The 21,756-nt window shown below is 57.5% G+C and overlaps 1 protein-coding gene across 1 annotated transcript; it reads left to right on the plus strand.

Annotated features, from left to right (window-relative positions):
- Positions 1-8,073: 8,073 nt before the first annotated feature.
- On the plus strand, positions 8,074-17,144 carry UNC93B1 (unc-93B1 regulator of TLR signaling). Its single transcript, XM_077115525.1, has 11 exons — positions 8,074-8,259; positions 8,407-8,548; positions 9,163-9,316; positions 11,256-11,417; positions 11,633-11,765; positions 12,135-12,228; positions 12,772-12,896; positions 13,189-13,371; positions 13,817-14,090; positions 15,574-15,692; positions 16,519-17,144. The coding sequence occupies exons 1-11, from the start codon at positions 8,164-8,166 to the stop codon at positions 16,846-16,848; spliced, it is 1,812 nt and encodes a 603-aa protein (XP_076971640.1). The 5' UTR covers positions 8,074-8,163; the 3' UTR covers positions 16,849-17,144.
- The last annotated feature ends 4,612 nt before the right edge of the window (positions 17,145-21,756 follow it).

A 21,756-nucleotide genomic window follows, 5' to 3' on the forward strand; every position in this document is an offset into this window, starting at 1 on the left:
CCCTGGGGTGGGGCCGCCCTGGCCCCGTGCCTGGCCTTGGCTCTGGGCCGGCTGGAGGCTATGGGCTGAGATTGCTCCACCACCGAGGATCCAGGGCCCAGAGAAGGCCAGCCACCAGGCCAGGGCCACACAGCAACTCCAGGGGAACTCTATCTAAGCTAGGGGACGACTGAGGAGAAGGACAGCCCGGGAAAGTGGGGTGGGGCCCAGTGGCCTGGAGTAGCAGAGCAGATCTTGCCCCCCCACCCCACCCCTGCAACCTTCCCTTGAGGCTCAGTTTCCCCAACTGCAAACAAAGATGGCTGCAGTCAAGAAATACCGTCCCAGGGTCCAGTGCCACGGCCTGGCCCATTTCCCAACCCTCCAGCTGTACCCATCAACACCATCCCACCTGCTTGCCCTTCCCTCCAGCATCCTGACAGTTTACAAATGAGGAAGCCCAGAGACGGGGGTGCGGCTTGGCCACACAGGGCCTGGGTGCCAGGGCTAGGACCTACCCTGGGGGCTTCTTTCTCTAAAGCTGGGGCCAGTTGTCCCCTCTGCCTCCCAGGAAGAGCACTGCCCTCCGCCCTCCGCCCTCTGGGGTGACAGCCCTGGGGTGCTACGGTGGTACTGCAGGCCTGACCTGTCCCCTGCCCCTCCTGGCCTCCACAGGGGCCCACCTGTCAGAGCCAGCACAAAGGAGGATGATCCCCGAGCAGCCGAGGTGACAGACAGGCAGGAGATTAGGTTACGGGCGGCGGGAGGAGGAACGTGCTTTGTGCCATCACCTGGGGCCAGCCACCTTGTGCCCTGGGTCTGCCTGGGATCCCGACACCTGGGAGATACTCGGTGCGCCCCAACCCCCACCCCGCAGCGCCCTCAGCCTACCTGGGAGGGCAGGAGGGGTCTCTCCGTCCACGCCTGCTTTGGTGGGCCCCGGAGACTTTAGCCACCTGGGGTGCAGGTCGGGGGCTGTGGGGACCCCGTCCTTTGCGTGGGATGGAGCCCCCAGCTGCCACCTGTCACGTGGCTCAGCATGTGACAGCCCTGCCCTGCGTCTGGAGCTGAGCCAGGGAGAAACGCAGACAGAGCCGGTGCAAGGCGGGGCTCGGCTGGGGCTGAGACTAGCAGCCCTGGACCAAGAGAAAGGCCCAGAGAGGGGCAGCCACTGGTCTAAAGCCACACAGCAAATCGGGGACTCACCTGGGAACTATGGGTGGTGGGTGGGAGGGGTGATACAGGATCCCGCGGGACCACCTCCCCCCCCCCCCGGCCAGGGGGGCTTTCAGGGGATTCCCCTGCAGGACCTACCCCTGAACTTGTCATGAGTTCTCAGGGAGGAACAGGCCCAGCTTTGAGGACAATGTGCTTCAAAGCTCTGGGGGCTCCATGAGTCTCTGTCTAAGTGAGCCCAAGAGAAACAGGAGGACCTCCAGGGTGGGGGTGGGGTGGGGCAGAAACTGAGGACTCAGGTGTTGGGGGGTGGGGTACACAGAGGCTGGAGTCGGGCACAGAGGTTCTGAGATTCTTGAAATGGCCAAGTTCACGGCCTGTAGGTCAGACCTGGCTCTTCCTGGCCCTGCCTCTTTGTGGCTCAGTGGCCCTGGACAGATCCTTTCCCCTCTTTGGGCGTGAGTGCCCTTGTGTGGACAGTGGGGCTAGTCATGACATCAGGAGTGGCCGTGAAGAGTAGATGAGACGATTCAGGGAGGCCTGGAGCTCAGCGCCAGTTTCCAGTCCAGTGTGACCTTGGGTTGATGGCTTGACCTCTCTGCGCCTCTGTTTCCAGATCTATAAAATGGGACCTTAGTAACACACACCCAGATAATCATAAGGATGAAGGAGTCGATCCCTGTAATGCAGTATTCGTGGGCCCAGAGGCCTTTCCTTTCCAAGAGCTTCCTGTCCCCTCCAAAGGAGACCCGGATGCCGGGCCCCAGCTGCACCCATTGCCAGCCCTCCAGACCCTCTCGGCACCCCCTCCTCTGCCAGGTTCCCAGACTCAGGCTCCCCTCTTCTTCTTGGGTTGCAGGCTGAAGCCCAGAGAGGGCAGGGATGTTCCCCTGAGCTGGGAGCTCCTCCACCCAGGTGCCTTCGTGCCCCCTGCTTTTGTCTCGGGCTAGACCCTAGCCTTCAGCAATGCCTCTGATTCTTACTTTGGAAGATTTGGTAAAAAGACTCTTGTCGTTTCCTTCTCCAGCCTCCCTTTCCAGAGCAGAGGGGCTGGGGAGGGTGGGCCGGGCAGAGACTGTTGCATCCAGTGGATTCATTCATTCACTCACTCACTCATTCATTCATTCATTTTTTCCCTCCCTCCCACCCTCCCTTCCCTGCTCACTCAGACACCTGCCAAGCCCCAGTTCCCACCAGGCTCCGAGACACTTGGTAAGTGACCTTGAGCAAGTCCTGTCCCCTCTCTGGCCCTCAGTTTCCTCTCCTGTAAAATGGGGTTGGTTCTACCAGCCTCACAGTGCAGCTGTGAGGGTGAAACGAGCACATGTAGAAAGCACCTGAGGGGACGCCTGGTACACAGTAGGTGCTCAGTACATGTGAACCCTCTTCTGCCCCTTTCCCCTGCCCTCCTAAGGAAGTGGCTGCACCACTCGCACTTCCTGCTGAGCTTGAACCCCTTCCCCCCTCCAGAGGCCAGCCCTGCCCGGGCCACGGGCTGCTGTGCCCAGACATAGTCAGCGTTCGATAAAGAACAGTGATCGCGAGTCACTCATTCACTCTCTTGGTCAGCAAGCCTTTACTAAGCACCTACTGTGTACTGGGCCCCATGCCAAGGACTTTACATGCACCCTCCTATAATGACCAGACACGACAGATGAGAGAGCAGGCTCAGAGAGGTGCAGAGACCCGGCCGGGTCACACAGTGGAAGGGACAGGTGTGGGGACAAACCCAGGCAGGCCTGACTCCGAGCCCAGGGTGTCTCCAGGGTGCCCCGGGGCCTTGTTAAGGAATCGGGTGGGGGTCCCTGGCCCCGGGTGAGCCCCTCACACCCTGCTCCCAGGAGCCTTGCTTCTGCAGCTCATAGCAGCAGCCTCTGTCTCCCAGACATTTATCGTGCCAGGACCTGGGCAGAGTTCTTGGCATATCGGAGCTCGAGAACCTCCCAATAGATGGGTTCCATGATCACCCTCCGATTATTTTTAATTAAAAAAAATGTTGGGCGGGCCGTGGTGGCTCAGCAGGCAGAGTTCTCGCCTGCCATGCCGGAGACCCGGGTGCGATTCCCGGTGCCCACCCATGCCAAAAAAAAAAAAATGTTCACACATGGCATTGCATGCCAAGGAATTGGGCTGTTAAATGAATAAGGCCAGGTGCCCAGCACGCTACTCTTTTGGATACCAGACAGAGAATATAGGCTTTAGGGTGGTCTCAGGAGTTGGCTCAGGGTGTTTGAATGGGCACCAATATTTATTCACTCTTATCTGCTTTTCGCATTTGCTGTAAGTAATGTCCATTATTTTCATAAGGAGAACAAAACTTAAAACTTATAATCTTATTGGATGCCTTCCATGAGGAAGACGCAGGTTTGATTCCTGGATCATGCACCCTCCCCCACCCCCACCCCCCAAAAAAACTTATTGGAGGGAAAATCATTTGAGCACAGAGAAGGGGGAAACTGGCTGCTCGTTACTGAAGGTCCCCCACGAGTGGCTGTGCCTGGAGAGGGAGTGGGACGTGGCGTGTGGTCCCACGGCGCATGTTTATCAGGCCCAACCCCATGGTGGACTTGAGACTCCTTCGTAACAGCTTCATAAGCTACCTAAAAAATCCTCTCTGCAAATGAAGAAGGCAGGACTTGGTCCGAAAACAGAGACCGTTCTAGGTCTTTCAAATGGTGGATATTTATACAGGGAATTGGTTACTGGGGCTGGGTGTGGGGGGGGAGGGAAGCACAGAGAAGCCCATCAGCAGCTCAGCGATTAGCAATGTTACCAGGCTGCCCCCACCCCTAGCACTGAGTGGAAAGAGGAAGGAAGTAGTGTCACCAGACCCCAGGGGTCAGGGCTGCCCGGGAAAGTGAGAGCCACAGTGGGCCTGCTTTGTGGGTGCTGGGGCCATGGGAGAATGTTCCCTGGCACCGATACTTTCCAAAGCAGGGGTGGGGTGGCATGGGAGACGGGCTTCTCCCCTCCTCCCCTACTACGCTTGTACCCGTGCCTCCCACTGGCAAGGACGAGACGCCTATTGCTTCAGTGTTTGAAAGCTGTTGTCCCCAGTAGCAGTTTGCCAGGAACATGCAAACTCAACATCTTGATTGACTTAGAAATGTTTTTCCTTGTTAATTGACATCTACTGAGCCTGAGCAGATTTTGGGAGCTCTGGGGCTGAAAGTTCCTGCCTCTAAGAACAACGCGACCCACTACTAAACATGACCGTTTGCATTTGTGTCTTTGGTGGCATGCTTCTAAAAAAAAAGTGAAATGAATCGGCGTCAATAAACCAAGTTAAAATTCAACGTCACAGACCACAGAAGTGAGGATCTGAAGTTGAGGAGTTCTGGGGCTCGCTTGAGAGTTGCCTCATTTAGATTCATGAAATATGACCCTGGAGTAATCGTGCAATATTAATAAAAGTCAGTATCTGTTCTAGTTTGTAAGCTGCAGGAATGTGATATACCAGAATTGGAACAGCTTTTAAAAAGGGGAATTTAAAAAGTTACAAGTTTACAACTCTAAGCCTATGAAAATGTCCAAACTAAGGCATCCAGGAAAAGATGGCTTAATTCAAGGAAGGTTGATGGCCAGGAACCCCTCTGTCAGCTAGGAAGTCACATGGCTGGCATCTGCTGGTCCCTTGCTCCTGGGCTCTGTTGCCTTCAGCCTCCGTTCCTATGGGGGCTCCTCACTTTGCTTCTCCAGGGCTGACTTTCATCTCTTGGCTTCCCTTAGTTCTCTCCAGGTTCTGGCTTGTTTAACATCTCATGGTGACATCTGCTGGGCTCCAAGCATCTCCAAACATACAGGCATCTGTGTCAGCTCTGAGGTTTTTGTCACTTTTGGCTCTCTCTCCAATATGTTTCCTCTTTTAAAGGATTCCAGTAAATTAATCAAGATTCACCTGGAATGGGTGCAGTCACATCTCCATCTAATCAAAGGCCATACCCACAACGCCATGGAGATAATCCAACCAAAAGATCCCAGCCTACATTATTGAATCAGGATGAAAAGAAATGGCTGCTCCCACAAGATTGGGTCAGGATTAAAACATGACTTTTCTAGGGTACATAATGCTTTCAAACCAGCACAGTGTCTAAGAATCACCTGGAAGCTGCTGAGTAACAAGCATCACCCCTGTGGGGGTCAGCATGGGGCCTTTTAAGGGGCCAGCCCCCCACCTCTGGGACCAGCATTCCTGTCTCCTCCTCTCTTCTCTGCTTTCTAGCTAGTTCTCAGAACACCCTAGTCTAGATTTTGTCCCTTGTAGGGGGAGATACAAAATCAGTGCATCCTGGAACTTCCTAAAGCTTCTGTTGTTCAACAAGCCTTGGTCTCTGCTTCCCCAGCAGACACCCCTCCCCCCACCATCTTGGAGATGTTTGTCCTTTGGGCACGTCTGACCCCTGACACCGGCCTGGCCCCCGTTCTGTGGGGGCTCTCCATTCTCAGCCCACCCCGTCAGCCCTATCCCACGATTTCATGGTCAGCACACTTAGGCCCAGGGCTTGGGGACACCCTCTAAACACACACAGATGCAGCATGTGGCTGATGCCCTCGCATGTCCAGCGCTCAGGCTGCAGCTCCAAGAGGACATATCTTGAAGCTTCCTGCGGAGGCCAGTCCCACCTTCCTTCTCCTTTTCTGTGGGCCTGCAGTGGGCTTGCTCCATTTCTGATTCGGTGACAGCTACTTCCTGCGGTAGGCGCGGTCAGGCCCCAGGGGACCCCATTTCTCTTTCCAGGGACGTCACCCCCCACCCCTCCTGCTCCTCTAGGTCGGCTCTCACCCCCTCTGAGATCCCAAGATGCCTCCGTGCCTCCTGGCTGCCAGCCAGTCCTCGTCGGTCCTGGTTTCATTTTGCAGAAGTGCTTTCCTGCTTATCTGCATCTCATAGTGAGGAAATACTGGAGTGCGTACCTGGAGACACAAGCAGGCTTTACCTGGTGTGGTATTTTGGAGCTTATGGACCCCCCGTAGCTTTTAACCCATTCCTGTGGGTGCAGCCCTATTGGGGGTGGTACCTTTCAATTAGGTTATTTCAGAGAGTCTTAGTCCCTGTGCTGGTTTGAAGGGATTTATGTACCCTAGAAAAGCCATGTTTTAATTCTAATCAATCTTACGGGAGCAATGGTTTCTTCTAATCCCTATTCAGTACTATACGTGACAAACTTGATTAGGTTATCTCCATGGAGACATGTGTCAATCAATTGTGGGTATTAAACTTGATTAAATGGAGATGTCCATTCTACATGGGTCCTGATCAGTTTACTCCAATCCTTTAACAGAAGAAGCATTTTGGAGAAAGCTTCAGAATGCCACAGAACCACAAAGCAGAGTCCACCAGCCAGAGACTTTTGGAGATGAAGAAGGAAAACACCTCCTGGGGAGCTTCATGAAGCAGGAAGCCTGGAGAGAAATCTAGCAAACTAGATTTGCCAAGCTCGCCATGTGCCCTTCCAGCTGAGAGAGAAACCCTGAACCTCATCGGCCTTCTTGAACCAAGGTATCTTTCCCTGGATGCCTTAGATTGGACATTTCTATAGACTTGCCTTAACTGGGACATTTCATGGCCTAGAAACTGTAAACTTGCAACTTATTAAATTCTCCCTTTAAAAAGCCATTCTGTTTCTGGTATATTGCATTCCGGCAGCTAGCAAACTAGAACAATCCCCTTACTGGAGTCCTTTAAAAGAGGGTAGGGAACTCACAGCCCACGGAACTCAGAGAAGCCCCAGAAAAGCTGAGGAAGCTACCAAAGCCAGAAGTAAAGAACCCTGGGAATGAAGTCCAGCAGAGGCCAGCTCCATGCCTTCCCATGTGACAGAGGTGTCCCGGATGCCCGAAGCCTGTCTTCAGGGTTCAGGTATCATCTCGTTGATGCCTTGAGTTGGACATTTTCATAGCCTAAGAGCTGTAAATTGTACGTTGATAAATCCCCATTGTAAAAGCCAACCCGTTGTTGGTATATTGCATTCCAGCAGCTTTAGCAAACCAAAACACCTAGTGATGGCCAGAGAAGTCCAGGCACCCAGCTGGCAGAATGTCCTGGGAACCCAGCTCCATGGGGAGGCTCTGTCCCCAACCCTGCCTTCCTGGCCTGTCCCAGGTTCTCAGCGCAGAGGACACAGCTGCCAGCTGGGGCACTGCCTGGGCTGCTTCCTTCTTTGACATCCTCACGCCGTGTTGTGGGAGTGGATGGGCTTTGTGGACAGTAGAGGCTGGTCTCTACGGAGGCTCAACGGTCCATTTCCAATATGGTTTAGGCATTTCCGGCAGGCCAAAGGCCTCATTTGGGGCATCTCCCTCACTCTCCTGCCTGGCTCCAGTCCCGCCCCCCTCTTTCTATTCCTTCCCCACTGGGACCACATGCCTGCCTCCCCACAGCCCCTCCTTGCCTCCTGGCCACAGCCTCTGCCCTCTGAATTCCACAGGGCTAAATGCCCCTGGCTACTCACCTTCACAACCTCCTCACCTCTTCCCACAGCCACATCCTGGACTCTGACATCACCCAAAGCAATGAATGCTGGTGTCCACTCTGACCACAGGCTCGCCCCTGCCTGGGGCTCCTGGCTGACTCACCCAAGGCCAGGCTGGGGAGGACACAGGTAGCACTGATGGGGCTAATTGTGCTCCCAGGACTTTCTCCTACTTTGCATTAACCCGGTAATGCCGCAATCGCCTGGGAGGTGGGGCTGTGGGTGAGCCTGTTGCACAGATGAGGAAACTGAGGCACAGAGAAGCGAAGCTGACCAACAAAGTCACACGGCCAGGAGGTGGCTGGGCGCAGACTGCGGTTGGCCGGGCACACCCCTGGGGCACAGGGCTCCCTCCCGCACGCGCGCTCACACAGCCGCTCGGACACTCCGACCGGGCCACGCCCACGGCCGCGCGGGGTCGACCCTCCCGGAGGAGGCGGAGCAGGGGCAGGGCCCGGCCGCGGGGAGGAAGTGCCCGGCCCAGCCGCAGGGACCCCGGGGCCGCCGCGAGCCCGCCAGCCGCTCAGCGGGGGACATGGAGGCGGAGCCGCCGCTCTACCCGGTAGCGGGGGCCGCGGGCCCGCAGGGGGACCAGGAGCGGCTCGGGGTGCCCGACGGGCCCGAGGCCCCGGTGAGCGGGAGCGGGGACCCGGGCGTCCAGGGGCTCCCCAGGTCGGGCGGGGGCTCGGGGCGTCGGGGGGCGTGGGGGGGGGGGGGGCAGGGGCCAGCGCAGGGCCCCGCGGCCGCCGGACCCGAGCGCGAGCGCTGTGCCCCGCAGCTGGACGAGCTGGTGGGCGCGTTCCCCAACTACGACGAGGAGGAGGAGGAGCGCCGCTACTACCGCCGCAAGCGCCTCTGCGTGCTCAAGAACGTGGTGGCGGCCAGCGCGGGCGGCATGCTCACCTACGGCGTCTACCTGGGTACGGCCGCGCGCGCGCTCGGGGCGGCGCCGGGGCCCCGGGACCCGCCGTCGGGGTCGGGCGCAAGCAGGCCCGGGCTGCACCCCGGGGCCCCCTTCCACCCGGCTCCGCCCCGTCCCCAACCCCCGCCCCCGGTCTGGGAAAGGGAAACTTGAGGGGCCTTTCGACCTTCCTTCCTCTTTCACTTCCCGGTCCGCACACGTCGTGGCTGCAGCTGCGGCGGCCCCAGGCCGGGGGGGGGGGGGGGGGGGGGGCGGGGGCAGATGGGGTTAGTGTCCCCCAGGTCCCAGCCAGAGCCTTCCTGTGGTGGGTGGGCGGCCAGGACCCCGTGGGGCGGCGTCCCCAGTCTGCAGGGGCGCTCTGGGCGAGCTCTGCGCTGGGCTCCCAGACGCCGAGGGAGCAATGGTGTAGGGGGCCAGGGGCCAGGTTCGAGTCCCTGATGCTACCACCGGTTGGCGGGACGCTGGGCCCAGCCTGGGCTCCTCTCTCCATCCTCACGGGCTTGGGATCCGGGAACCCTTGGGTGTGACGCTTGCCTCCCGGCCTCTGCTTGATCATCCCCCTAGTCAGTCTGCTCCCTCCACTCCCCCCCCCTCCCCGTTGCCTGCCCCCAGGCCTCCTGCAAATGCAGCTGATCCTGCACTACGACGAGACCTACAGGGAGGTGAAGTATGGCAGTATGGGGCTGCCCGACATCGACAGCAAAATGCTGCTGGGCATCAACGTGGCGCCCACCGCTGCCCTGCTGTACACGCCCACGCTCATCAGGTGCCCGCCCCGTCCCCCGAGCCCCGCCCTCTCCAGCTGTCCTGTTGTCCTTGCATGGAGGGGGGGCTGGGGCGAGTGAGAGGGGTGGGATCAGGGTTTGGGGAAGTAAACGGGACCTTTGTCCCCAGGGCACATGTATTTGGTTTCAAGGAACAGAAATTCACTCTGGCTTCTTCCCCCAGCTCACCTGTGTCCACAGCATCCTCACGTGGCCTTCTGGGGTCGGGGCTGTGGGGTCTGGGGGTGCGATGGGGCTCTGTGCAGTCCCCCGTCAACGTGAGCATCCCCTCCACAGCACCCTCCTGCTAGCCAGGGGGTCTCTGCTTGGAGGTGGCCCAGAGACCAGTGGTTGAATTTCGATGGGTTTCAGCTCCCCATCTTAAACAAAACAAAACAAAACAAACTTCCTTTAGCACAATTGCATAAACGGCACTAGAATCATAATAACTGTCATCTGAAGAGGGAAAACCCCTCCCAAATGCTCCAGGGGTTCTGCTAACTTCTTGTCCTTGCAGGACCACGTGGGTGCGAGGGCCAGTTGTGCTTTCTTTCTCCATTTCACCTAACACACCTTAACCTACTCGCCAGTCTTCCCAGGTAGACTTTTGCAGTGGCAACAGCTTCTGCAGAGACAGGACACTTACCTGTGGCTTAGCACGCCACACTGCAGCTCTCTCTCCTTTTAAACATTTTAATTAGCATTTTCCCATGATAAATTCCCAGCAGTGCTCTGACTAGGTTAAAGGCATAGGGAAAACTCTATGGTTTTTGAGACCTATTGCTATCAATCATTATAGCCAGCGTTTTTTTTTTTGTTTGTCACATGGGGGGCAATTTTTAAGCATTATTTCTGAAGTGGGTATTCTAATCTTATACACGAAGAAACCAAAAGATGAAATAACTCATCTGAGTTTCATGGGCAGTAACTGGCAGAGAGACTTCGAAACCCAGTGCTTGACACCTGCTGAAACTACCAGATCCAATGTTTCCAAAGGGTAATGCTGCTTTGCATGGCTGCCGAATGCATTATTTTAAAAACCACATCCTCAGCAGCCTTGAGTCCTAGTGTTTTTACTTTTTGCATCAAAAAGGACAGTGCATTGGTTTGTGACCTACCTCACCCCCAAAGCCAGGTGGGGGCTGCCGATCTATTTTAGGGCAAAAGGAGGACGAGAAAAGGACAGGGCCCTGTTACAGAAGAGGAGGGGGTTGTGTTCGAAAACTAGGGTCATTTAGGTTTTGCTTCCTGGAAACCAAGATAAGAGATAGAAGCTAGTGAGCAGAAATGCTGCAGCCAACCCCAAAGTGCCCGGGACCTGTTGTTTTTCTAGTTGGCCCGCCTCCATGTATTGATCTGACCCATTCACTCATCATCCCCTTTGAACCCTGAGCCAGCCAGAGTGCTGCCCTGGGAGCCACTGAGGAGGAAGCTTCCCTACTGGCCACGATGGGTCTCGGGAGCGGTGGACAGGCAGAAGGGGTGCCTGGGTCTCAGCCCTGCCACTCACCAGCTGCGAGGCCCCTGGACCTAGATTTTCTGACCCAGCTCAGGTCGTGTGCCTGGAGATGAGTCCCTGAGTCCTGCAGTCACAGCACATGAGCTGCGGGGTGGGAGAGTCAAAGAGCCCAGAACAGGAAGCAGGGCTGGTGTGCCCATGGGCCACTGATTGGAGACCCCCCCTCCGCACTCCTTCTTTAACTCCTCCACGAGAACTCTCTGGTTTGGACTCTGTGTCCATCCTGCAGCTGGAAAAACTGAGGCGTGGCTGCACCGTGGCTCTCTTGAGGCCATGCAGCAAGTCTGCTAAAGATTCCACTGTAGGTGCCTGGACTCCACGTGGCCTCAGGAGCTGGGACCTGGAATTGGGGCCACGTCCGGTTCAGGCTACAGGCAGTCCTGCTAGGCCCTTGGTATCAGCCTCCCTCCCGCTGCCCGCAGGTTTTTTGGCACCAAGTGGATGATGTTCCTGGCTGTGGGCATCTACGCCCTCTTTGTCTCCACCAACTTCTGGGAGCGCTACTACACGCTCGTGCCCTCGGCTGTCGCCCTGGGCATGGCCATCGTGCCTCTCTGGGCCTCCATGGGCAACTACATCACCAGGTGAGTGGCGGGGCGGGAGGCCGGAGACCTGGTCCAGCCACTGCTGCATTGCCAGCCTCCACTGGGGGTCCTGGGGCAACCCCCTTCTGCCCTCTGGGCCTCAGCTGCCCCATCCAGAAGGCACAGGGGCCGGCCAGCCTACAGCACTGAGCGCAGAAGCAGGGACCTCTGGCAGAGATCGGGTTGGGGAGTGCCTTCTTTCCTTTGTGGTCCAGAATGGCCCAGAAGTACTACGAGTACTCCCACTACAAGGAGCAGGATGAACGGGGGCCAAAGCAGCGCCCACCACGGGGCTCCCATGCGCCCTACCTCCTGGTCTTCCAGGCCATCTTCTATAGCTTCTTCCATGTGAGTGCCACACGGGGCCTTTTCTCAGGCCAGGGGGTGGAGTGGAAGGGGAGGTGATCCACGCCCAAGAACCCCCATGTTGGGGCCCCTTCCACAGTCTTCTCAGCCCTCTGGTCCCACCTTCCTTTTCTGAGCCAGCCCCTACTTGCTTACCTCTAGCGACTGGGACCTCATCCCCTCCCTGGCTGCAGTGCTGACCAGGAGGAAGTTCTGCATTAGGCACCCACCACTACCCCACCCTGGGCTACCCTCAGAGATGGGAGGGCTCCTTTTCCCCCAAGGCTCTGTCCAGTCTCCTCCCCCGGCTAGCCCTGTGCCCCTGCCTGGCTTTGGCCCTGAGCCTGGCCCCAGCTGCCCTCTTGCCCACAGCTGAGCTTCGCCTGTGCCCAGCTGCCCATGGCCTACTTCCTGAACCACTACCTGTATGATATGAACCACACGCTGTACAACGTGCAAAACTGTGGTTAGTCCTGGGGTCGGGGTCCCCCAAGACTCCTTCACTACCTTCTCTTTCAGCTGGCACGAAGCGGACCCCCTCAGTTATGAGGTTCAGGGTTGGCACTCTAGCGGGCAAGGCTCAAGACCCTGCTAGAGTATGTAGCTGGAACATCAGATCCAGTCTAGGTGGTCAGGGAAGGCTTCCTGGAGGCGGAGCCATCTGGGCTGTGGCAGCCAGTGGGATCTCACTCCGGGCCAGGCACACAGTGGGAGCACAGTCAGTGCAGGGTGGAGGAACGGGGGTCGTAGGTGGACTTGGCGCCTCCCTGAGCCTGGGGTAAGGGGTCCAGAGGGAGGGGGGTGTGGGGAGAGGATGCAACATCGCCCCTCTCCTTGGGGCACCTCTAGTCCCAGCCGCCCTAGCCGTCCACCTGCTCCCTAAAGGAACCCTGCGTTTGCACGCGAACCCACCTCCCTTCCCCGACTGCTGTTTTCTCTTGTTTATCCATGGCCGGGGGTGCCTGGGCCCTACTCCCCGCCTCACGATTGCCCCCAACCTCTTCCCCAGGCACCAACAGCCACGGCATCCTCAGCGGCATCAGCAACACGGTTCTGCAGTCGCTCCCGAGGAGCCGAAACCTCATCGTGGTGGAGAGCGTGCTCATGGCCGTGGCCTTCCTGGCCATGCTGCTGGTGCGGCCCGGACCGGGGGCGGGGCCTGGGCAACGGGGGGGGGGGGTGGCCTTGGCGCCTCAGGGAAGGCAACTGAGCCCGGGGGCGGGGCCTGAGGCTCGGGGGCGTGGCTGATGCCTGGGGCCCGAGACCGGAGTTGGGATCCCAGAGGCCAGGGAGAGCCGGGCTGGTTCGAGGCTGCGGCGTGCGAGGGGCCTGGCTGCGCCCGGGTGGGCGGGGCGGGGCCGGTGAGCGGGGTCAGTGGGCGGGGCCTGGGGCTGGGAGCCCGCCCCGACACGGCGCGGCTTCGCAGGTGCTGGGCCTGTGCGGCGCCGCGTACCGGCCCACGGAGGAGATCGACCTGCGCAGCGTGGGCTGGGGCAACATCTTCCAGCTGCCCTTCAAGCACGTGCGCGACTTCCGCCTGCGCCACCTCGTGCCCTTCTTCATCTACAGCGGCTTCGAGGTGCTCTTTGTCTGCACCGGCTTTGCCCTGGTGAGTCCAGCCTGCGTGGGGGTCCCCAGTTAAACGGGATCAAGAACAAATCGTTTTAGTAGAAGTGTAAGACGAATATGTCCCGAATAGTCTTCTTCCTCTTCTCCCTTCCTTCTCTTCCCCCTACTCCCCCGTGTACCTTGGACAAGCTACGTTAGCATTTCTGAGCCTCAGTTTCCTCGTTTGTGAAGTAAGCCTTCTGACGCTGCCCACGCCCAGATGTGCTGTGGAGTTGAAGCGGAATGAGGCTCATAAAGCATTGGTTCCAAGCGGATACAGCCCTTGGAGTCTGGGGACAGTGCCCAGGCATTTGCATATTGGCTGCCCCCCTCTCTGACCACTAGACCGTTCCCACTAGGCTCCTAGGGGTTTGGCACCAAGGGGGTCCAGAGAAGTGGGACGGGGGCCTAAGGTCACACCTGGCATGTTGCCCCTGTCTCCCCAGGGTTACGGCGTGTGCTCGTTGGGGCTGGAACGCCTGGCGCCCCTCCTTGTGGCCTACAGCCTGGGCGCCTCAGCTGCCTCCCTCCTGGGCCTGCTGGGGCTGTGGCTGCCACGCTGGATGCCCCTGGTGGCCGGAGCTGGGCTGCACCTGCTGCTCACCGTCAGCCTCTTCTTTTGGGCCCCCAAGCCTCAGGTCCTGCAGCACGCCTGGATCCTCTACACGGCAGCTGCCCTCTGGGGTGTAGGCAGCGGTCTCAACAAAACTGGGCTCAGCAGTGAGTGCAGCATTGGGTTCCGGGCCCCACGGCGACCTCGGGGTGGTTGCGGAGCACTGACCACCGAGGGGTGGACATGGGGTCCCATGCACACACGGGGGTCTGCAGTGGGGTCCTGCTGACATGGTGAACTTAGGTAGGGATTCCTATGGACACTGTAGGGACAGAGAGGGGACCTGTGGACACCCTGGGGGGGGTGGGAGCCCAGGGCCTGGAGGATACTGAGGTCCCCGTGAGGTCTTGTGGATACATGGGGGGTGGGGGTGGGGCTCTGTGGCCACCCCACAAGGACACTGGGGATACTTTCCTAGCAGGGCACAGGGGCTACCTTGGCACAGTTTTCTGGAAGCACATGTCAGGGTCTTGGGTAGCAGTAGGCACTGTCTCCGTCCCAGGGGGAAGGTGAAGATGGGGGTCTTTTTATTTTTTTTCTCCCATAGCCTGATGGTGTACTTTTTCTTTTTTCTTTTAAAGCAGTTTTAATGAGATCAGTCTGTCCAAAGTGTACAGTCAGTGGCTTTTAGTATAATCCCAGAGTTATGCAGCCATCCCCAGTCAATTTTAAAACATTTTCTTTACTCCTACAAGAAAAACCCCCAAGCCCCTTAGTAGTCACCTCTTAATCAGATAGAGGTCTGAAGCCCCAACACCAGGCTGCGGAGTTGCAGAGTCCCGGCCCCAAGTCTGGGCTGTTGCTGTGGGGGGTGCTGGGGAATGCCTGGCCCGAGGAGTGCCGTGGCCGTCTCCTCCCCTAGGGGCTCTCATCCCTTCTTAGCAGCCCCAAGGTGTCTGTCTGGTCCCATGGCAGGGTCTCAGGATAGGGCTGTTTGTGTCCTGAGTGTCTGGTGCTGTGCACAGTGTCTCACGTCAAAGCCGCACAGCACAATCTGTGATAGGCGTGAGCGCGTTTCACAGACGTGAACTCCAGCTCTAGGGGTTCAGTGACGCCCCCATCACCCACAGAGACCACATTTGAACCCAGATCTCGGTACCTCTAAACCCCCCAACTCTCTTCACCTCACAGTCCTGAGAAGGAGAATCTGAGTCTCCTGGCCCCAGGTCCGATCCTCTCTCTGTCCACCTTGGAGAAATTCTTTGGAAAAAAGGTCCCCACCCTTGCAAATGTAACCTCACACTGCCTTGCAGAAAGCCTGTTGCTGCAAGCAGCCTGCCCTCTCTGTGCTCCTGGAGAGAAGGAGAAACGGCCCCCACGTGCCTGGCCTTGTGCATGTGGGGTTGGGGGCCAGAGGAGACTGTGCACAGAGCTTTCCACTTTGGAGGTCACCCCTGGGTGGCATGGCAGGGCCTCCCTGCGGTCCCACCCCTGGCTCTCCAGCTCCTGCCTCTGCTCTGCTCCTGCCCAGCAGCGATACCCAGTCTCTCCTCTAGGGGGTGGCCAGGAGCAGCTTATGGGGGCCTCCTGGGGGCTGGGAGACCAGGTGACACCTGTCCCCTGTCTGCTCTGTCCCCTGCCCTCCCCTAGCGCTCCTGGGAATCCTGTACGAGGACAAGGAGAGGCAGGACTTCATTTTCACCATCTACCACTGGTGGCAGGCCATGGCCATCTTCCTTGTGTACCTCGGCTCCGGGCTTCCCATGAAGGTGAAGCTCAGCTGGGGCTGGGGGGCTGGGGGTGGGGGGATCCAGGAAGTGAGCCCTGGGCAGCAGGCGCCCCCCCACACCCCTGGCACCCATCCTGGCTGCTCCCAGCTCCCCCAAGGGCACCACTACCTGAGGGCCGTGCCCGGGCCGAGCACCCATCCCCAAACCCAGCACCTCACCTCCCACGGCCTCTGGGCTCCCCGCTGCCTTGCCAGGTATTTGGTGACCTGTCCACCAGGTGTCGGTTCTGAGCTGCGTGCCAGGGCTCTCCCTCTCTCTCCCCACCGGCGGCTGTTAGGTCAGTTTTGCAGGTCCTGACCAACCTTTATTTTTAGAAAGTAGCAAAGAGTTGGCAGGATATATCTGGGCACCTACCAAGTCACCATGTCAGGCATTCCAGCCCGTGGGTACTGAAAAGCCTCATTTAGGGTCCCCGTCCCTTTAAGAAGCCCAGGAAGTGTCTAAGCCCGCAGGTAAGGAGGGCCAGGCCTGGCGCCCGTGCTTTAGGATCTTCACATCGATCCTATGAGGCCAAGGGTACTACCATTTTCCCCTTAAATAGGGAAACTGAGGCACCAGGGGTATGGCCACTGTGAGGGGAAGTGCTGGGACTTAGGGCTCCCCGCAGGAGGGTGACCTTCACCCCACCGGGGGAGGCCGGTGGGGAGTGGGCCCGAGGAGCTATGGGCGGCTCAGTGGGGGATAGGGGGGTAGGCTCCCGGGAGCAGGGGAAGGACCCACGAAGGCGTGTGGGGTGGGAACGGGGACTGTCTCTGCGAGGGGGCGGGGCGAGGCGGGTGCTCAGCCCCCCTCCCCCACCGCCCAGGTGAAGCTGGCGGTGCTGCTGGTGACCCAGGTGGGGGCGGTGACCTCGTACCTGTGGATGGAGCGCAAGCTGCGGCAGGGGGTGGGCCCGCGCCTGCCCCGCATCCCGCGGCCCCAGCACAAGGTTCGCGGTTACCGCTACCTGGAGGACGACAACTCGGATGAGAGCGGCGCGGAGGGCGAGCCCGGCGGCGGCGGCGGCCCGGGGGACGGCGTGGAGGAGGAGGCGCCCCCGGCGGGGCCCGGGCTCGGTCCCGAGCCAGCCGGCCAGCCCCGGCGGCCCTGCCCCTTCGAACTCGCGCAGGGCGACGACGGGCCCGAGGAGAAGTGAGGGACCCCCGGGGGCGCCTTGGCCCCCGTTTACCATGTCTCAAGTCACGTGGGGCCCTCTCGGATTCCTGCTCTTGCTTCAGGAAGGACCTGCTACCCGCCCCCGTCCCCCCAAATTCAGGAAGGGCCCTTCCAGAGCCCGGGGTCGCCCGGAACTTGGGATCGGGCCGGAAGCCCCTGCAAGGCGAGGGGTGGGGGGTGCCTTGGGACGCGTCGGCCAGCCGGGACCCCCTCGCTGGGCCCAGCCCCCTGCGGCGGCGCCTCCCCCCACCCACGCGGCCAGTCCCCGCCCCCGTGCAGCCCCACGGGGAGGGGGTATCGTCGACCTCCTGCAACTCCGACCCCCAACCCCGCCCCCACAGGCCGGGGGCGCACCTGCCGCGCAGCGCCCTCCCTCTCCCGTCGGGCCGCGGCTTTTTACCGAAAAGGAGCAATAAACAGACGTGTGTTGTCCTCACCCGGGAGTGTCGCACCGGGCGGGGAGGGGGCGCAGAGAGTGCCGTGTGTATGCGCGCGCGGCCTGGAAGGCTTGGGTGCGGGGAGGGGGCATCCACGCGACTGGGGGTGGGGGTGGGGGAGGGGGGGGTGGGGCCCGCGCCGCCGGCCGGGGCCACCCACGCTCCTGGAGGCCCTTACTCCCCATTCCCCAACCCCGCACCCCCGCTCCTATCCGCGCGCTTCCGGCTTTGCCAGTCGCTCCCCGCGCCCTGGAGAATCCGCAGCTGGGGGTGGGCTGCGGGGGAGAGGGCGGCTGCCGGCCCCTCGTGGGCCTGGAGGAGGCGGAGACAGCTCCAAGGCCCAGGCCCTGCCCCTCTTCCGGGCCCCCGGGGCTTCCTCCCGAGCAAGATCAGCTTCTGAGACTCGTGGGGGTCGTCCGGGTCCGGCACGGGCTTGGGGGGCTCTCTGCGCCCGGCCGTCCTTGGCCACCGCCCTCTCGGTGCAGCCTCAGCCCACAAGGGTTGCGGGTGGGGGCGGACCCCATAGAGCCCCCATGCCCCCCCACCCCCCCGCAACCCTGGCTGCAGAGGCCATTGTCTGACCCTCGAGGCTCCACGCCCACCTGCACGCCTTTCTCTCCTCCCCCCGTCCCCCTCCCCCCTGCTCCCCTCCAGTCCGCTCCTAGGGTGTCGGCAAGGCCTGGCCCGCCCGAGCTGCAGCACCTGACGGGAAGGCGGGTTCCGAGGCCCGCCGGGGTGCAGCGGGACATTTAGAACTTGCTCAGTTTCAAGGAAGCACAGTGATACCTTCCCTCGTCCTCCCGGAGCAGCGGGTGTGTGCACCGCTAGGTCCTGCTCCCCCCCCCTCCCTCCGTGTCTTCCAGAAGCTGGGTTTCCGGTGCGATAACAAGCAAAAATCAGTATTGGGACAGGAAGCGAGGGTGGTGGCCTCCGGTCTGCGTCTGAAGTTTGAGAAGCTGGGCAGTGCCCGCAGCTGATTAGATAGGACCGCATGCCTGGTGTTTTTGTTTTTGTTTGTCCCAAATGGCTGCTAGGTGGTTAGGTCATAAGTTCTTACTAAGTTGTTTGGACATAAAATAGTTAATAAATAGAACCATCAGGGATTTCTCTTGACCCAGGGACACTGTGAAAACGTTACTGAAGCACTCACGGTACTGTAGATGGAGAAATTTGGGGCGCCTGTGTTAGCACAGAGTAAAGCTCACGAAGCATGGTCAGCTATTAATGGGACGCTGCCCAGGGGACCAGCTGTGGCCCTTCTGTGCTCACTTCTATGGAGGGTGGTTAAACCCCGGGCTGTGCCAATTGCCAGGTTGTCTTGGGAAGATTTAGGGGTCTGGCGTTCATTGCAGGCTGTGAGGGGCTGCCTCTGCCCCCCCCCCCCAGTCCCCAACAGGCTGTCCCAGCCTTGCCCAGGCGAGAGCTGCCCCACCCGCAGCTGTCAGCTGCAAGCAGACCCAGAGACGGCCACGTGGTGTGACCAGGAGCCCCGATTCTGTCTGCCCACTTCCCCATCAGCCTCTGGCAGGGCAGGGAGAGGTCACCAGAGGCAGATGTGGTAATCGCCTTGTGGTGTGGGGTGCCAGCTCAACTTCCTCTTGGAGCTGAGCCAGTAGGGACTCAGCTAAGCATCTCAGGTGAGCAGAGGGGCAGGATGCTGTTTGGAAGGCTGTGCCCCTTCCTGAAGTGTTTGGAAATGGGTAGAAGTGCTGGGAGCACGGTATGGTGAGTGATTAACAGCACCGAAGTATGTGTGTGATTGTGGTTGAAAGGGAAAGTGCAGTCAGGATGTCACTAGGAGAAAAGCTAGAGGACAAGACGTGGGACTGCAGAGCACGGTAAGCCTGTGGTGGACAGTGGCTATGATTAACAGTGTGATTAACATTTCAATAAAAATGTTATTTATTGCACTAAAACAAATGTGCATCACTATTTCAGGGAATTAATAATAGAGTGGTAAATGGGAAAAATGCACCTGTTGAAAAACTATGGACTAGAGTTAACAGTAATATTTTAATATTCTCTGATCAACAGTAAGAAATGTACCACGCTAATGCTAGGAGTCAATAATGGGGGTGAAGGGGAGGAGAGAAAGGGTATGGGATGTTTTAGGACTTTTTTTGGGGTAATGAGAACGTTCTAAACTTGTTTGTGGTGATAAATGCACAACTGTGGTCATACTGTGAACCACTGATTGTATACTGTGGGTGGCTCATGTGAAGTGTGACTAGATCTTAATCAAACTGCTTATTAAAAAAACGAACAAACAGCACACCCAGGGCAGGCAACACGTGCAAAATGATAGCCAGCACGTGCGTACGTGGCATGCAAACACAAGTGAAGGCAACACACGCACACGTGATAGGAATCCCTTGTGCACACAGCAAGCAATAACATGCAGACAACACATGTAAATGCACGTGTTTTAAAATACCATGTATTAAACATGTATGGCAGGCGACACGTATGGCAGGCAACAGCTGTGTGCACAAACACACACACGCACACAGGACAGGCGTGTGACCAGGCATGGAACACGCCTTAGCAGGCTGGCGACTCCTTTATCATAATGTCACATGGTCGTGTATTCATCACCTTGAGCATTTTTTAGAACATTTGCATCACTCCAGAAAAAGAATAAGAAAAAAGAAAAAACTCATACATCCCATACCCCTTACCCTTCCCTCTCATTGACCACTGGTATTTCAATCTACCCATTTATTTTTACCTCTTGTCCTTACCCCCTGTTATTTATCTATTTATTTTACCTTATTTTTTTTTTTACTCATCTGCCCATAACCTGGATAAAAGGAGCGCCAGGCACGAAGTTTTCAGAATCACAATGTCACGTAACATTATATCATTATACAGTCATCTTTAAGAATCAAGGCTGCTGGAACACACCTCAACAGTTTCAGGTACTTCCCTCCAGCCACTCCAATAAGCCATAAACTAAAAAAGTATATCTATATAATGCATAGGAATAACCTTCAGGCTAACCTCTTGACTCTGAAATCTCTCAGCCACTGAAAGCTTGTTTTGTCTCATTTCCCTCTCCCTCCTTTTGGTTAAGAAGGTTTTCTCAAGGCTTGGGTTTTAATGGCCATACAGGAGAAAGCGGAGGGTCAGGAGACCTTATAACCCAGGGAGTTGGTATTAAAATGCTCGGACTATAGAAAAGCGACACCATCAGGGAAAGGTAAATTCGAAAAAATTCCACCCAGAAGTACTGAAAACTGAAGGGAAGTTGAGCTCTGGTTGGAGAAAAAATTGCCATCAGATTTTTGCCTTTTCATGCTGTTTCTATATGACTTCGGATTTCCTGCAAAGGAATGACACCATCTGTATGGCCCAGGAACCACAAGGGTGGAGGAATTCACAGAGGGGCTCCTGACAAAAACAAACAGAAAGCCTCTCTGCATGGATCCCATAATCCTGAACACCCAAGACTCCCTCCCCCTGCATAAGTTTTCTCTGAAGCTGACCTCACAATGCAAAAGTACAGAACACACAAGGAAACAAATCACCTTGAGTGAAGGACAACAGACCCAAAATGGTGCAGAAGGAGAGATCCCCTCCAGGGGCCTCCCAGCAGCATAGAGAGAGAAGTCTCTGTTTCATGCAGCTTCTAAACTGGCTCCCAAGTTATCTCCAGCTCTTGGTATTCACACTCTTGAAGGGTCATTCCCCTGGATTGTGGAACAGACCCCCTGATTTTCTTCTTGCAAAAGGAATACATTCATGGTAGGCAGAATTCTAGGACGGGCTCCAGGAATCTTGGAACTTCACTCTGCTTATAAAGGCCTCCAGTAATCCAAATTAAAGCCCAATCTGGTTCAGTTGGGCCACCCCTGAATTACAACATCATCTTCAAGAGATTCTCTTTATAATGAGTCCACACCCACCAGAATGCGGATTGAGAACGCCAACCTGGGGTACATGATTCAGTCCATCACTTTCAACTTTGAAATATCTTCAAACGTGCAGTACAGTGACAAAAAGAATACAAAGCTCATACAGAGAACTCCAACACTCCCACATACCCAGATCCATCATGTGCTGGCTCGAAAGGATATATGTCCCCTAGAAAAGCCATGTTTTGATCAAAATCCCATTTCGTAAAGGCAAAGTAATCCCTACTTAATACTGTATGTTTGAAACTGTGATCAGATCATCTCCCTGGAGATGTGATTTAATCAAGGGTGGTTGTTAAGCTGGATTAGGCGACGACATGTCTTCACCCATTTGGGCGGATCTTGATAAGTTTCTGGAGTCCTATAGAAGAGGAAACATTTTGGAGAATGAAGGAGATTCGGAAAGAGCAGAGAATGCCGCAGCACCTCGAAGCAGAGAGTCCTTCAGGGAGCTTCATGAAACAGGAAGCCAGGAGAGAAAGCTAGCAGATGACACTGTGTTCACCACGTGCCCTTCCAGCTGAGAGAGAAGCTCTG

The sequence above is a fragment of the Tamandua tetradactyla genome, chromosome 9, assembly GCF_023851605.1.
Source record: "Tamandua tetradactyla isolate mTamTet1 chromosome 9, mTamTet1.pri, whole genome shotgun sequence".
Lineage (NCBI taxonomy): Eukaryota > Metazoa > Chordata > Mammalia > Pilosa > Myrmecophagidae > Tamandua > Tamandua tetradactyla.

Excerpts from the sequence above, each read along its gene's own strand:
- UNC93B1 (XM_077115525.1), top strand. The coding sequence starts at position 8,164 with ATGGAGGCGGAGCCGCCGCTCTACCCGGTAGCGGGGGCCGCGGGCCCG. Across the intron at positions 12,229-12,771 it reads GTACAACGTGCAAAACTGTG|GCACCAACAGCCACGGCATC; the intron begins GTTAGTCCTGGG and ends CCTCTTCCCCAG. Across the intron at positions 13,372-13,816 it reads TCTGCACCGGCTTTGCCCTG|GGTTACGGCGTGTGCTCGTT; the intron begins GTGAGTCCAGCC and ends CTGTCTCCCCAG.